Source organism: Takifugu rubripes, chromosome 15 (assembly GCF_901000725.2).
Source record: "Takifugu rubripes chromosome 15, fTakRub1.2, whole genome shotgun sequence".
Classification (NCBI taxonomy): domain Eukaryota; kingdom Metazoa; phylum Chordata; class Actinopteri; order Tetraodontiformes; family Tetraodontidae; genus Takifugu; species Takifugu rubripes.
The window spans coordinates 12879855-12897574 of NC_042299.1; the positions used below are offsets into that span (position 1 = coordinate 12879855).

At 46.6% G+C, this 17720-nt stretch overlaps 1 protein-coding gene across 1 annotated transcript in view; it reads left to right on the top strand.

Moving 5' to 3' along the window:
* Positions 1 to 1676: 1676 nt before the first annotated feature.
* The window catches only part of LOC101068486 (Down syndrome cell adhesion molecule-like protein 1 homolog), a 39291-nt gene continuing 23247 nt past the window's right edge, over positions 1677 to 17720 (top strand). The window contains exons 1-3 of the mRNA XM_011611655.2: positions 1677 to 1936; positions 7864 to 8184; positions 10004 to 10150. Coding sequence (XP_011609957.2) covers positions 1714 to 1936; positions 7864 to 8184; positions 10004 to 10150 — 691 coding nt within the window. The 5' untranslated portion in view covers positions 1677 to 1713. The remainder of the gene's footprint in view (positions 1937 to 7863; positions 8185 to 10003; positions 10151 to 17720) is intronic.

A 17720-nucleotide genomic window follows, 5' to 3' on the forward strand; every position in this document is an offset into this window, starting at 1 on the left:
CAGATGGTCCACAGGGGCTATATATTTTCAAGCTCTCTCCCCAGCGATTTCAGAACTCAAGAAGCCTTCTGGATAGAAGGCGAAACGTCTTCAAGAGAAGAAACCCAGTCCAGTTGACAGAGAAAACTACCTTGGATACAATGACCTGGATGATTGAGAATCTACACAGACATGGTTAAAATCGTTTGTCATTCGATTGTTTCATAATAATAATTACTGCTGATGGTGCCTCTGCCTATAGGAAAGTTCAGAGGTCAAAGACCTTTTTGTATAAGAGGATTAGGAGAGGATTTCTTCCCTAATATGAAACATTCATTCACCTGATGGATTATGAACAGTGTTGAAAACAGCAAACGCTCATAATTAAAGGCGTCTTCAGTAAAATTAATGATAAAGGCAACAACTATTAAAACAAAGACTTACATGTGCTTATATGAAAAATATATATGCATGTAAAATAAAACAGAAAACAAACCCAGTCACAGTAAGAAGCCACATAGTCACATACAAGTCATGTATTTCTTTATCTTTGAGCATTTTAGGTGACAATCTGGATCCTAAAGAGCTTTTTTGTTGCAGACACGCACCAACCTGCAGATACGCATCTGACCAGCAGGTGTCAGCAGACACCAGCGTGCGGAGGATGAACGTGCGGGCAGTTCTGACCCAAACGGCCCCCGAGAGTGGCACCGCAGAGACAGACTCTTCCATATCGACGCAACTTTGGTGAACGCAGTTTGGTAGTTTAGTATTTACACGCGATTCTCGCGTCAGTGTGCTCAAACCGGCCGAAAATATATTTTGTCAACTAAAAGTTACAATCTGACTGTCAGAATGATAAATGATAAATTAATTTTGTGATTTAAACGAATTAAATTGTTTATTTGTTTCAATCCCTGTAAAGCCCCTATCTTAATATCATGGAGCCCAAACCATCGACCCACCTCGCGGTAGGTTGTGCACAGTGGCTTCACATATCAATTTCCCTCGCGGTTAATTTTTTTCATCTCAGTGGCGCCTGTGGATCACTTTCACGCTGCACCAGAGGCCACCACAGTGCCTTTAAATATTCGATGAACGGGGAGTGTCCTCCAACTTCCATCCAAATAAATGCTCTTGCGGTGGAGCCGCTCACAGCAGGCGCGCGTGGACAGGGAGAGCGCCGCTGCAAAAGTTGCACACGCGCCTCTGAGGGGGAACTGTGATCTTCCGCAATAAGCTTGTTTTGCCTGCTTTTTGAAACCTTACCTGCTTCGTGGAAGTGTCACGGCCCCACACCCCGCTACCCCCTTTTAGCCCTCCTCTCCATCTGCATTGCATCTGTGCGCAAATGTCGACGCACGTTTCACGGCTCCGACAGACAAAGAGAAGCCGAGTGTGACTCCAAGTCTCGGGGACTAATGCCCAAATTCATAGGAAAAGACGTGAATGCATTTTAGTGGCATCTCAGCTGCCTGGGTTGGTTTAGGTTTCTTTTTTTTAGGTCCACATTTGCGCAGAGAAAAGCGGAGATCTGGGGCGCACAGGTTGGCGCGCTCAGCAAGGTGCCAACAGATCGGTCTGCGCAGCGTCGCCGCACACATCTACTGACAGTTTGGACCTAACTGGACCAAAATCCCACCGCTCGACTCACACCACCCGATATCCTGCGGTGTTTGACTGGGAAAGATGGGTTTGTATGCACAGTAGTCTGGGGCGGAGAGGAGGGGGGGTATGGGCGGGGCTGAGGCGCCTCTCATTTCCCCTCCACGCTTAGCGGGGCAGCAGGGCTGGAGAGACCTCCGGGGAGAACAGTCGCCAGTCCAGCACGGAGACCTGCCTGGCCAAAAAACCGCGCCTCACACTTGCCAGGATTGCCAGATATTCCTGAAAAATACACCTGCTCTTTATGGCATGTGGCTTGTAACTTTACTCCTGCTGTACTCTCTCCAAGAAGGTAAGAGAAAGGAAAACGCCGGAGATATTCCCCATCCTGCGCCCCAGAGTCTTGCTGTTTATTAAGAAGTTGACTGAAAAGTGATGAATGATGGAAATGAGTTTTGTTCGCGATGGTGGTTGACACCCGTGGCTCCTGCCTCGATGGCACGTCAGCAGCCTTGAGATGGGGCATTAATCGAAAACGACTCTCGATCAAAATGTTTCCAAAAGCGCAGGAAGATGGATATTGGAGGGGAAATTTGGAAGTGATTTTTCTTTTCTTATTGGAGGAGCGTTTTGTGGTTTTTATCCAGCGGCCTCAGATGGCACTGGGAGCAGGGATTGTTTTCGCATTACCAACTCCAGTTATGAATATGTAAAATGGCTGAATAGGGAGAATGAGGTGCAAATGCTGAGGGAGGGTGAGAGAGGGATGAAAACACGCATCCGCCTGCAATTTTAGCATTTGTTTACCAATTTTACTGCAGATTCAATCGAAAAGTGGCCCTGCTGTAAAGTTTTGGAGGGATTCCCGTGATTTTTTTTGATGCATCTGAGCCATCGGTGTGCATCATATGATTATTGCAGATGTTTTTTGGTTGATTGTGTTCTGCACAGGGGTGCCAGAGATGCGGCCGTTTATTTTCTTTTAGACGATTTTCCGAACAATTTTGTGGCCTTAAATGCTGGTCATAGTAAATGGTTCCTATTGCATTTTAGTAAACACTGATTTGACAAGAGGCTCGTTTTCAAATAGATCGATAAAGGCCGCAATTACAGCATTCGGATCTGTCCTCGTTTCATTCATTTGCATATTCCCCCCCTTTTTTTGTCTAGATGCTATTTATAAATATATAAAAGGCGGCTTTGCTTAAAGTGATTTTTTTCGGTATTCACGCAGCAAAGCCCTGACCCTAATGCAAAGTTGATCTTCTGCTATTACACTGCATTATAATAATCCTGAACAAATCTCTGTCGAAAATAACAGAAGTTCAACACTGTCTCCATGCACATGACAGCTTTTGCCCTCCTCCAGGCCTTTGTGTCGCCTGCTCTGCGTGGAAACCCTGCTTGCATGCTGTTTTGGCCATTCTTGGTAAATGTTCCGACAGGATAAAAATTTGTATGAATAAATTCTGATGGTTGCGTTTGACGGAATGAGGAATATGGCTGCTCACGACGCAAACCTCTTCACCAAACTAGGCCACTGGGTCCATTTGAGATCTTCGGAAATGAAACATTTCACATATTTGTGCCTTTGTATGGGTTTTTTAATTTACAATTAACGCCTCATCTATAGACGCTGATGGGTTGCAGCCTGTCTCCACCGCCCTCGTTAATATTTATGGTTGTTTTTTTTATTATTATTATTACAATTTGAAAGATGTGAGTCCAGAGCCTCGATGGCGTCTGTGGAATCATAGAAATATGCGCAAATTTATTCCACCAATTGGGGAAACTCCGGGGCGTTGGTGGGCGCCGATTATAGACTTGCCCGGTCATGTTCCTCACTAATGGCGCACCTGGACCCCTCGGACGCGCTCGTCACTCTGTGTGTGCGTGTGTGTGTGTGTGTGTGTGTGTGTGTGTGTGTGTGTGTGTGTGTGTCGCGCGATCTGACGGGGGACACCCCTTTAAGTTTGGTCATTTTTTTTATCATAACCGATGTGTTTTCCAAATATATAAAATATTCATATTAATTCATATTCCGATTAAAACGTTTAAAACGTTCCGATTATTTTTAATAATCAGTCTGTCGATTATTTAATATGGGTTCAAGTATATTCCGATATTGTGATCGGAAATGTCACATTGTCACAAGCATTCCAGGTTTAAACGTGAACTCTTCCAGCTTTTATTTAAACACGCAGGTTAAACCTCCACGAGTATTAATTAGGAATTAATGAAATTACTTTCAAAAGCCAGAGCTCACACATTTTCAAAATAATATTTCGTTTCAAATTAAAACTCAAGCATGCTGCAAAATATGCAAAAAAAAAGAATAGAAAAAAAAGCACCCCTCAGCTGCCCCCAATTCTGTGATTCCCTTTGCGAGGCTGCACAATTAAAGCCACAATCTGAGCTCCATTGAGTGTCAGCGCTGTGAGGTGGGGGGGCGATCATTACTCGGGCAGGCACAAGCATACATTATTTTAATCAGCTGACACCTGACATTACTTCAATCCCTAAAACAGCCACATTAAAAGGGTTATATTAAGCAATCAACAGATCTCTATTGTAGTTTCTCTCTTTTGGATCCAAAACACCTTTTATGTGGAGCGCTAACCCTAACCTATTGCCTGAAGCGAAAATAGTGGACAAACACGTTCATTTTGGCCCAGTCAATCACCGTAACAACTACAGTTTGATTTCATAAATCAAGAATCACAAATTTCCCCTATTTTCCCTCGCCGGGCCCTGTTCCAGAGCAATTAGAGCCGATTGGCCTCTTCACCAGATCTGACACTTGTATCCATGCGCCTTCCCTTTTCTTCACATCAGTTCTAAATGTCAATGAGATTAAAACAACAACAACAAATGCAAACCGATCTCTTCCTCCCAAAAAAAGAAACCCAGTGATGCTAAATCGAGCCGGACCTCCCCCAGATCTCATTGGATGGCGACGTTTCTCATTTCCAGAAGGAGGGAACATTTGGCAAATGTCAGATCTCTGAAGCAAGTAGTAGTTGGGTTTTTTTTTTTTTTGATCTCTATCTCTCCCTCCATCTCCATCTCTCCCTCCATCTCCACCTCTCCCTCCCTCCATCGCTCCCTCTCACAGTAACTCCCCTCCCTCTCTCTCCCTCATCACTAGGCAGAATTAAAGGTTGGGGGAGGGGGAGTGTATGCAGACTGTGCTGGGACTTGTGATGCACAGATTTGATATTCACATTAACTGAGAAACTGGCTGCTTTGATGTGGGTGTGGGGGTGTGGGGGGGGATGCAGGTCCCACGGGGACTGCTGAAGTAGCACACTTTTTTTTTTACTGACACAGCACAGTCAGTGGGGGTTTGGGGTGGAGGGAGCACACTGTTGGGGACAGGGTGTACTGAAAAACAGGAAGTGACTTGTAGTGTTCCCCCCCTGTGCTGGTTAGACGCGATCTCAACACTTTTTTCACGCGCCTCTCCTTGTGGATACGAATCCACCTCCCATCATCCCTGTGCATCCACCCCTGGCGGTAAATTTGCACCGATAAGGAGCTGCCCCCCCCCCCCCCCCCCCCCCCTTCCAGGATCAACCCTCCTTTTCAAGCACAACTTCCCAAAAACACCTGAAGAGAAGGACGGGGAGGTGGCTGCCTGTGGAAAAAGAGACAGAGAGGCTAGTTTTTTGGGGGGTTTTTTGTAAGTTCACTGTTAAAGGTCTCACTTTTGCTCCTATGACAACATTCCCTCAAGATGTTTACATTTTTACAAATAAAGGAAAAATAGAGCACATTCGTCCGGATGTGCAGAACGTGTTTAGCCTTTATCAATATAATTGCGGGTGGTGATTTTGTGTGTGTGCCTGTGTGTGCCTGTGTGTGTGTTCACATCCGGTCGAGGCGTAGATCAGCTGCATTATGCATGATGAAACCTTGCATAGGTTATGACTTCTGCCTCTCCCACATACATATTCATGGGCGGCTCTCTGGCAGGATGTATAAAATAGTGGCTGCGACTCTGACAGCAGAAGCCTCAGCTCCAGCGGCGGTGCTGTCTGTACTGCCTGCAACACCTTCCAAGCTTTGTGTGTGTGTGTGTGTGTGTGTGTGTGTGTGTGTGTGTGTGTGTGTGTGTGAGACAGTGCGCATGCGTGTGTTTTTTCCTCCTTTGAACGGGGTTGATGAAGCCTCCCGGGTGCTGCTGAACTGCAGCAGCAGCCATGCAGGAGACCCCACAGATGTGGTCAACAGATGTCAGGGGGCAAACTGCCTTTGTTGATGTGCAGAGGCCATTTTTAGGTGTTTGTGACTATTCTAGTCAGCTGGTTTTATCCCACAGGCCTGATGTGTTTTTAAAATGACAGTGGTGAAATAAGTTAGCATTTTTCAAAGTAGCATGTACTGTGAAAAACAGCCTGTTTCAGGGTGTGAAAACAGGTGATTGACCCCTGATATTTTAGACACCAGTGAATTCTCAATAATAGAAAAACAAGTCAAATGATTTTCCACCTTTAAATTTGAACATTAAGAGTGGATGCATGGATTTGGGACAAGCTGGAACTCTGACAGATGACTTGTGCACCTCATTCTGCCTGAATTTTGAACAAAGTCTTTGTTTTTAATTCTGTCTCGGCTTCACGCGACGGTCTGAGTGGCAGGAGTTTGTTCTGATCCCCTTTCTATTCCACCTCCCACTCCATCAGCCCCACCACTCCCACCCCCCTGAGTGCCAAGGCCTCCGGGCCACATAATCTACTGTACCAGAGGTTCTTCCATCGTCGGGCCTACCCCCACCCAACAAGCTCTCAGGGTGACCCCCTCACTCCTCTACTTTAGTTCTGTCCCCCCATTGGGAGATTATAGATATTGCAATCTTTAATATGGGCTTTATGCTCAGGGGCCATTATCAGTAATCTGCAGAGGGGGGGGAGTCTGACCTGGTTTTTCAGCCCATCGCCGGACTGCCAGACACATTTTTCATATACCATCTGTAACACTCCGCCCAGCTTTATCAATCCCTCGTCTAAAATGGATATTAACAAGGATAAGGAACAAGTGAAAAAGAATCAGGAATTACGACCACCTGGACAGTTGACTGTCCCAGCTGACTTCGCCGACCCTGCCTGCTTTTATTTATTAATGTTGCCCTGTTGATCTATCACCATGTCAATATCGAAGGCTTAAACAGAAGCTTTAAGATTGACTTGGATTATCAAATACAGTCTTTCTGACCCCCCCCCCCCAAAAAAAGACTCAAGATTTTGAATAAATTTGCGCATATTTCAAGACTTTGTTGTCTTGTTTGCTCGCCAGGGCAGCATCATTTCCTCAGTTAAAGGAGGCCACAGTTGCCCCAACATGCCCATTTAGTTAGTTAGAAAAAAAATCTGATCAAATCTGATCTGTGCTCCTGTGTGACGCAGTTATGGTTTTTCCAAAAATCAGCTGAGATTAAAGATTCAGGGACAAATGTTAAAAAGTGGCGTAAACACTCTGTCTGGTGCAACCTCGAGGATCTGTAAAAGCTAATGCCCTTTGTGCAAGAAAAAAAATAAGCATCTTTAGCCATGAATTACAGTAAAGCGCAGAGTTTCGGCAGACATTGTCGATAAATTTCACATTATTAAGCTGTTATATGTAATCACCGACTTCCTGGCTGAGCGTGTGATGCCTGTAGTCCTATTAAGTGATCCATTGTAAGACCATTTCTGCGACCATCCACATCTGTCCATCTCCTTTCTCCTGATGACACAACTGCCACCCCCCTCCCCACCCATCATCTCCTCATCTCACTCTTCTTTCTCTGTTGGAGCGAATGTGCTTAATCTGAAGTTGCTCCCCTACAATTGCGAGTGTGTGTGCGTGCATGTGTCTGTGCGTTAAATATGTAAGGAGATTAAACAGAGTTAAATCTCCGCGTCTGGCATAGAAATTCCAATCACATAACCTATGAGCGCGTCCCGTCTCCGTGCCTCTGTATGCGCTCCCTTCAGAGCGCACAGCCACCCCCCCCCCCCCCCCCCTCCAGTCCACCCAAACCATCACAGGCTTTAGCCCAAATCCTTTCTGTGTCACATGACTGATATTTGCAGCTGGACATTTGACATACATTTGTTATGATTATTTTGACGCACATTTGAAGGGCGTTCTGACATTCTCGGTCCAAATAACGCGATGCTGATTGCTTTAAATCAATAGCTGTGGAATCCCATTAGCCCAGTCGTGTTTTACTTGTGTTCGCCGTTGACCCCTGACCTGTCACGGGCTGTAAATGCGGTGTTTTGCTGTCTGTTTCAGTACACAGTGAGGATGTGGGCTCTACCAGGCTGTACTTTGTGAATGCCTCCCTGCAGAGGGTAACCTACTCCAGCTCAGTGGGGGTGTCCCTGCCCTGTCCAGCAGGAGGCACCCCCAGTGCCCTGCTGCGCTGGTACCTGGCCACCGGCGACGACATCTACGACGTGCCCCACATAAGACACGTGCACTCCAATGGCACCCTGCAACTGTACCCCTTCTCGCCCTCTGCCTACAACAGCTACATCCATGACAACGACTATTTCTGCACTGCTGAAAACCAGGCCGGCAAGATCCGCAGTCCAAACATCCGCATCAAAGCCGGTGAGTTGAGGGTGAAAGGTCCGCTCGAGTGACCGCGGTGGTGATCATGATGACGGTGGTGGGAGCAAACGGCCATTTGCCAGAACGCAGAGCCGAGCAGATGTGATTGGCAGCTGCGAAAAACTCCACCCACACTCAGAATCACCTGCCCTAAAATAGCCCGCCACGACCTGATCGCAGATTGACCTAGAACACTGTCCCCAGAGAGAACATCTGCATCACAGTCGACACCGACCCTCTGACCACACCTTTGACTGGGCGGGCGTCAGAGCCGTGCCTTTTATATCGACAAAATGGTGCCACATGCACCTCCAGAACGGCATCCTGGTCCAAAGCGCGACCCCTTAAAGTGAGCAAATCCAGAGTGACAGCACATTAGGGATATTAAAATATTCCAGCATGACTTTTTGCTTTTAAAGCTTTTTCAATTTTCTCCAACTCTATCACTCTTCTTGGAGAAATGTGACTTTTTCTGCCTTGATACAGATTTTTTTTTACCCCTCACAGAAAAATGGATGTTATTGATCTCTGTAGAAATATGTTTATTACTCAGATATGCAGAACATGAGGCAATTAATAAACTCCAGATATTATAGGTAGTCTATTTTTAGAAATTATGACTAAAAGCGGCATCTGTTGCCACCACGTTTCCTTCCTCCACGGTCCTCATTCTCCTCCTCCCCACTCCCTCGTTCTTCAAACTGTCCTCCTGCACCAGGCTAAATATAGCTGCAGCACGCTTCTTTAATTATCTCTCATTAACAAACCTAACTGGTGCTGTTCATTGATTGGAGGCTGTCTTAATAAGCGAGACCTCATCTCCACTAAAACCATACACTGCACCTATTGTCCCCCCCTTTCCTTCATTCTGCCATTCATTCAGGACAGTTGTTCCCCTCCCCCCTTCCCTCCTGCCACCCAACAGCTGTTTTCATATTCTGCCTCCCAACACCAACCTGGACTAATACTCATATTCACGCTAATACTAATACTAGCGCCAAGTTGCGGATTTGAGCCAGGACCCTGAGCTGCATGCCAGCCGGGCGTTGCCTTCATTCCCACATGACCCTAAAGCCTGGCCTCAGGAGACAGGGGATTAGCAGGAAGCAAACATCCTGCAGCCAGCGGCCTCCATCAGGGCCTCGGCCTCCCGAGCTGAGAGGAACCTGTGCACCAGCTCGTTTCCAGGGTGTAAACAATACAAACAGAACATTTTCCTACCTTTCGCACCTGAAACGGAGAAATCTCAAACCAGTTTCTTAGCAACCTTGGAGTTGATGTGATTTTGAAAATTAAACTCATTTAGGGTAAACTCACCTGGGTGCATAAACAGCAAATCCAGACTTTCAAGAAGATGTGACACCGCAGCGATAAAAATGTTTTCCGTGATCATCCTGCCTAATGGCGGCTTGTGCCATTTATGCTGAGAGCAGAGGCAGGATAAGAAGAGTTCAAACAAAACACAAGGGTAGGCCAGCAATTTCCAGTGAATGAATGTGGAGTGCTGTTGTAATTGATGAAAGGCTGTTTTCGCTCTGGAGTGTTAATGTGCTGTTCTCCATGATGTATAGAGGACTGATACAGTAGGAACTAACCTACAATACAACATGAATTTATATTAGCCGACATATTGTATTATTTCACACACATTCTGGATGGCTTCATTCTGACCGCGCTCGTTGTTAAAAACATTTGTGAATCCATTCCTCAAATGACATTTAGACCATCACGGGTCACTGCCTATTCAGTGATATGGAAATGATTTTGCCTTTTAAAACATATATTGGCTGTCTCAATGTTTTGGCGTGTGCTTGTGCAGTTTTCAGGGAGCCCTACACCGTGCGTGTGGCGGATCAGCGCTCGATGCGGGGCAACGTAGCTGTGTTCAAGTGCCTCATCCCAGCTGCCGTGCAGGAATATGTCAGCGTCGTGTCCTGGGAGAGAGACACCGTCTCTATCGTCCCAGGTAGGAACACATGAACCACTGTACGAGCATGTCCTTGTTTGTGTGTGTGTGTGTGTGTCTCAGGACAGTTGATGCTCCGCTGTCCTCCATGATTGACTGAACTCTTAACTTGTGTCTTCTGTCTGCTCACTGTTCTGGATCGCTGATCTGGTCTGCTCCTCCTTCATCCCTCCTCCCTGACTCCCCATTCTCTTCTGCTTGCTTCCCCTCTACTATTGAAGCTGTTGTTATGAGCTCGCTCTGCTGTTTCGGAGGTGCTATTTTGAAGCAGTGAAAACATTGATAATAGGATTAACATGAGATTAACACTTTGCTATATCTGTCATTCTATCGCGATCAATCGCTGATATGAAACGCACCTCGAGGTAACGCTGGGACGGTCAAAGGGTCAAAGCTGAACTGGAGTTTTTACACTTGTTCTTCTGAGTTTCTTTTTTTAATCACTTGCACTTTCATTATAAGGCTTCGGACTTTGACTGGTGTCAATAACGGACATCTTCTTAGCCAGATTTGGCCTGTTGGGTCTATTTCAGTCTTCTTCTTTACTTAGCTTTAGCACCACTTTCTTTAAGTACATGGCCGCAATTACAAACTGAGGACATCGATAGGACCGTGCCCTAACATTCATCTTCATTAACCTAATTTGCATGTGTGTGTGTGTGTGTGTGTCTGTGTGTGTGTGTGTGTGTAAGCCAAAGAGGGAAATGTACCGTTCTATTGTTTTGGTGTGCTGATCATAAAGATATTATAAGTAGTTTATCATGCTGTTGTTCATAGATGAATTCAGGCTCTGCAATAACAATGTCCTAGGAAGGGATGAGCAGAGAAATGAACTAAAGGAGAGGCAAGAAGGGTAGTAGGGCAAGAATTGCCTCAGGACCTGGCAGATGGTGTTTTATATTATATGTATGCAAAAAACACAGACGCCGTGTCACACATAAACATGCAATTTAATTTTCAGACATTTAGGTTTTAATCTATAGTGAATTGCAGTTTTGTCTTTGTTACGCAGCCCATTGTGACTCTACTTGTCATTGTGACTGAACATGACAGACTCTTGGTTTGCTTTAAAATATGCAAATCTGAACAAAGCAGAGTGTAAAAGAATGAGACTTTTTCGTTTCTTGCCTGACAACTAGATAAACATAAACACAGCTGATCCGGCTTGGATACAGCAGCCTTCCTTATGTGTGTTTTTCTGGGTTTTTGCATATGGGGACTGATGTGAATGCTGTCGGGAGGCTGCTGTGTGTAATTAGGGGTATATAGGTCAGTAGATGGGCAGTGAGTGTGAGGATCAGATGCCGAACATGATGAGCTGCTCACTGAACTCGCGAATTTGTTTCTCTGCGACAGAATCGCGCACAACTCCCACAACACTGTGTCTTCTCACCGTCTTTCTGCTCAACCATGACCCCAGCCTACCTGTTTATCAGTATAGAGACCTCACGCTTCAGCACAAACCCACAGGGAAGCAAAAAACAAGCCCAAACTACAGCCGATACACGTGTCTTTACACAGAGAAGCTGTAAACCTGTCATGGTGTCCATGTAGGGTCTCATTCTTCCAGGTCGGTCCAGTTGACTCTTTCCTAGACCTTAATGGGTAAACCTCCCATCTTCGGCAGCCAGCAGGACTGTACGTTTAGGTCTAATGAAGATGTGAAAATTAAAATTGATTTTGTGGCTGAAGGCTCTCAGCATCCTATTGAGTGTTCATTTGGCTGTTGTTGAGTGTCACTATTCGCCCCACCTGAAAGAGAAAAAAGGAAGGGCTGCAACCGCCCTAATCTGGGCAAATCCATCCTGTGAATAGGGGCACACATGTCATCTTCTCAACAAAAAACTGTGGACGAGGAAGGTAGCTGCTGCCTGCAGGCTCTGATCAGCAGCACGATCACATACGGATCTGAAGGTTGGGCCGATGACATAACATACTGCAGCCGTGGCCTCTGAACCCCAACAGGTTCCACTCTGTTAAGCACACGTTCCCCATCTGGAAAGATGTCTGTGTGTGTGTGTGTGTGTGTGTGTGTGTGTGTGTGTGTGTGTGTGGGTGTGTCTGTGTGTGTCTGAGATTGTCCCACTTTTGCTGTCCAGCCAGGACAGTAATGGGGGGGGGCTTTAAGAGGGTACGGGTATAGGCAAACTGACCTATTTCCCTGTCGCCACCCCATCCCGTACCATCCCATTACTTAAGCATTGTGAGTGTGTTCAAGTGTGCCTGTGCGTGTGTGTCTGACCCTCACAAGACAATAGAGTCCCGCTAGTCTGAGCAACGATCTGAAGCAGGGACGGAGAGATGGAGAGCGTGTGGACGGGAATGAAAACAGCGGGACGCAGAGAGGGTTGAGTCTGTGTTTAAGGCTGTCAGTCAGCAGCGGTAAGCTAATAAGAGGCTTGGATGGGAGAAAGTGGACCAGCAGATGGCTGCAGCCACATGGTGGCCCATAGAAGGTGCCATCCGTGAACCATCAAATCCACCGGCCACAGAGTTAGTTTATGGTTTTAAACAATCTTTATGATTTACACAATAATAACAACAAAAAGACCGCACTGAAAATCAGCTGCATGAGCTCAGCCACCGCCGGCTGGATGCTGAGGCATCAGACCTTAATGTGAAGATGGATTTTAATGGCAGCCACCGGGTGGCCAGGTCACTTACAGGCTACATTACAGATCAATCTTCTACCCCTGGGGTCTCTGCTGGAAGTCAGACAGTTCAAGAGGGGCACAATAAGGCACACACACACACACACACACACACACACACGCACAGAGCAACAATCTCCACACTCCACACTATTAATATATCCTCGCCTGCAATTATTTTCACCATGGTTACACCAAATCATAGTTTCGTGTCTGTAATATTAAGAGTCAGGTAAAAAAAAATGTTGCTCCTTGTGGAAGGAAAAAGGCAAATCCAACTAATCAAACTGATATTTTTGGATTGGTTCAATAATTATTGCAGGATTAGTCACAATTCGAGTGGGCTAAAACTGGTTTGGGTCTCCGTCACGGTTTGCATGCTGCTTTATTCATGCACGCTCATGCGGCTCAGTACTTATAAACTTAATGAAATAAGGCTCCACACGTCCAGGGTGAGGAGAGGAGAGGTGACAAAGGCAGAAGGACCTCATGGAGCGCAGAGGCATGTCAGGACACAGTGTCTGTTTGTAAATCCGTGCGCTCAGAGCAGGAATACATTAATAGGTACTCTTGTTCGGGACACTGCAGACTCTTGTAAACACAGATCTGACACTTTAGGCACTCTCCGACACAAAGTACACATGCACGCCAGTTCATAACAACACAATAAAGCCATTTTCTCCTTTTGCATGAACCTGCCTGAATATGGAGCGCTCATTAAACATTAACTCAGGGTACATTAAGGCGGTCCTCTGCTCCACATCCTTGCTGAGCTTGTGCCGCCTGGGTGCGGCAGGACACAGTGTGACAAAACAGGACAGCCAGCACGTGGCGTCCCCAGGGCTCATTGAACACAACACCATCAACTGTCGCCCTCTGTCAACGCCCCCACCATCCCTCAGCCCCCTCCCTCATGTCTCCGTCCAATGGTCCTGTTCCTGTCCCACATGGCCAAGAGGAGGAGATCAGGAAAGGATGTGAAAGGTGCCAATAAAGATGGCTGCAGATGTGGAAAATGAACGGCAGTAAGGCCAAACCACACAGAAAAATCATCGAAAGGTGACCAAACATCAAAAAAACAACAAAAAAAAAAACATGGGGGATTTGTTCAACTCAACTTATCTGCCCTTTTGGTATTTTTTGCCACACTCACCATTTTTGATGAGAGCAACACAGTTCTGGGCGGGAGCAGATGGGGTGCTGGCAGCCATCTTTTACTCAGTTAGGCTGAGTAGGCACGTGGGTGGTGGGTGGGTGTGTAAATTAGCACAAAACATGTGTGTGTGTGCACGTGTGTGTGTGTGTGTGAGTGAAGGGGGGGGGGGGGGGGGGGGGGGGGGGGGGGGTACATGTGCATCTGATGTCTATATGTGCAAGGGGCACAATAGGCATAATTATCTCTGCTTGAGAGGCCCAGCTGGGAGGGGTTGGGGGGACACCGGCTATCGTTGAGAGAGTTCAACAATGGCTCAACCACTGGCTTTGTGTGTCCAGAGCAGAGGGCTGACAAGTGTCAGCTATTATTGACTATTTACACACCGCTACACACAGATGCTCACGTGCTCGTGTCGCGAAAATGAACCCAGTCTCACGGCGCTCTCGCCTGCCTTTTCCTCTCTCTCTCTCTCTCTCTCTCTCTCTCTCTCTCTCTCTCTCTCTCACACACACACACACACACACATGCATTAGCATGTTTACGGTGCATCTCTGTATCACTGTCAATCAGTGTAAGAGGGAGAGATGGAAAAGGCCCTGCGAGCACATCACTTTGACAGAAATCTGGACACTATCTCAACCCACAAGCCCAGCTGTGTGAATACAGCAACTGTCAGAGACGGGGAGACGAGGCGGTGAGGAAGAGATGGTTTGACTTACACACTTCCCGTTTGTGACTTAGATAATGTAGAAATTAAGGGCTCTTGCCAATATTTGTCATTACAACAAAGTCTGACTGGCTGGTCGTGCTGATCAGATTCTGGACTGTCCTGTTTTTCCTTTGTAGAATTGATGTGATGTAAAAGACAACCGTAGCTGTGACAGTTGTGCAGATGACTGACAACTATTCTCATCAATCCACCGTCAGCACTCGTGTGTCTAAATCAGTGCCAAAAATAAAGATATGTCACGCATCACCGCTTCAGCCGTTGGAGTCAGATAATCTGGACATCTACCATCTAGATGCATTCTGGAAAGTGAAAGCAAGACGGCCAGTGTCACGGCTTAGAGTAAAAGAGCTGGAAGGTTTACGCGGCCTGGACTGGGTTAAGAAATAGGATTTGGGTAAAGAGGTTTTACCCCTTTTCTACGGCTTTCGTCTTCTCTTTTGTTTCGGTGAGTAAAATCAGGATTAGCACAAGGAGATTAGAACAGGCTTTACTAAGAAATTGCATTTAAGGAAATGCTTATTTATTCAGCTTGCAGCAAATGCAAGAAGTTCTGCCCCCCCCCCCCCCCCATATCTTGATGTCTGCCTTTGTCTTGGTATTAAAGGCAAGTTATTGTTTCCTAAATGTTCTACTTAAAGGAGAATTCTTTCTGTCACTGACTGGACTGGATTTGGGGAAACCTGATCAATCATTTTCCGTTCTGATCACCGTGGGAACTCTAGTTAGTTATACAGTAAGAGGGTTTTAGATTAAGAGGCGTTTGGCCAGTGGGAGACTTCCCGGGGAGACGCCATCAGGGATTTACTGGGATCCCCGGTGGTCATCCAAATGCCATGTTCTTACATGACCTCTCAATCAGACCTATTGATCTCCCTGACTATTAGCTGTCCAAACACACAAAGGCCAGATCAACAGCGCAGGCGGTGATTGAGTGCGGTGGCTGAGACGGTGCACAGATATGGGCCCGGTGCTCTGGGGCCAGCGCGAAAGAAAAGTGTTTTGCGATGTTTCCCAGCCCGGCCTCTGTGGACACGAATGCCATGTGTAGTCAAGTCAATAATTCAACATGACCACAGCAGTGAGTTGTTTGCTCTTTCTGTCCCTCTCCAGTAAAGTCAACATTTCAGCGTGCAGGCAGCGAAGATGAAACAGCAAATATTCACTGCATTCTTGGTAGATTAGGAACATCTTAATCTCCGGCTGCCTTAATTTACTTCTATTTATGAATATAACTAAGGACTGTCATGTTTGTTGCATTGCTGTTAAATCTGCTTGTTATCTTGTTTTCTTTTTTAACCCTTATTATCTTAAATTATTCCAACAAAGACAGGAGACTTGAGGCGGTTATTTCCTTTCCTTCACTTTTTTTTTGTTTGGCACATTTAGCGACCTCCTCAGATACTCCACTTTTTCTTTCTTTCTTTTTTTTTTATTAAACCTGGCCTTTTAAGCTCCCCCTGGACTCTTCCTATCTAAACCCCCCCACTGGTACAGTGTTCTACTTAGAGGCGGTTTGGAAAAGATGGATCAGGCTTCCTGGAACGTGCGTCATATTGTACATACGCAGAACGCTCGTGTGATGTTCTGTTGTTTTTTTGGGTAAACTGTGTGTATGTGTGTGTGTGCATGTGTGTGTCTGTGTGCGTGGGGGGGGTACTTAGGCTCTCTCTCCCCATGTTGGGCAGTGACACGCCTCTGCCACCAGCACTCTAATAGGGAGGGACCAGGCCGCTCACTCAGTGCTGCTAATGCAGCTCAGTGCCCCAGGCCATGGGCTAAGCTGGAGTACATCACATCATCTCACAGACACACAGACACACACACACACACACACACACACACACACGCACACACACACACACACACACACACACACACACACACGTCCACCTCTGCCTCTTATCCACTGCAAAATCAACAAGGTGGAGTGGGTAATGTTTGGGTAACATTTAAAAAAAAAAAAAGAATTAATATAGTTGCTGTTTGGGCCACAGCGGATCGCTCCTGTGTGGTGAATGTGTGAGTGTGTGTGTGTGCGTGTGTATAAGGTTTCTCTCTCGTGAGACTCTCATTATCACTGCTGTCCCAGATGTCACCAAGCACATGAAACACACGTCATGAATAATGGAGTCCTATTTCTACATCTCTCCCGGTTTCAGTCCATCCTCCCACCCTCCTCGCCTCCATTGCCCGTTTTGTCTGAGGCTTCTACTGATGCTTAATCTCCCCAGTGCTGCCTCTATCCGAGATGGTCCATTTAGCTTTATGCTGCATCGGCCTATCTGGTTAGAATGGGTTCATGGACGGGAACGTGGCATCTCTGCAGCCTTGCACCGAATTAGATCAAATGATGTCTTTTGCATAGGATCGGATCCCCCCAACCGTCCAGTAAGGCTGCCCCCCAACCCCACCACCTCACCCTGCCACATTATCCCCTCCCCCCAGTGTTTACTGTTCAAAGTCACACAGAGCAAATTGGGACAGAGCCGCTAAGTGAAGCAGAAGGGACATGGTTCCATTGCAGCACAAACTGGACTCTGTCTCAACCTTCCTGTGTGTCTACATCTCCGCCTCCACCTCTGGCCCACTCCTCACCACCCCTCAACTTTGGACAGTAACACCCCCCCACCACCACCACACACTCGGGATAAGCTGCACATACGCCGCAACTCAGCAGCAAGGGAGGGGGCAGCGGGGGCATGATTGAAAGATGAGGTAAGCAGTCAGAATTGGTTAGGAAGGAGGAGAGCAGTCCGGATTAGACCGCGGAGCGTGGCTTTTTAATGAAAACATGACAGAGTCGCAGCTTCTTCCAGCGACTTGACACTAGACCTTCCCCCCCAATCCCTTTCCAGAACACCAACAAGCGACGGAGAAGAAACAAGAAGCAATTGAACCTCGAGTTTCAGACATTGCTCATGCAGCGTTAGCCCTGACTGCCGATGTGACTCATGCTCGGTCTGAACAGCTCAGCGGCGCTAACAAAGTAGCTTTTATAGAGGAGACGCAGCAGGGTGGGCTCACACTGCACAA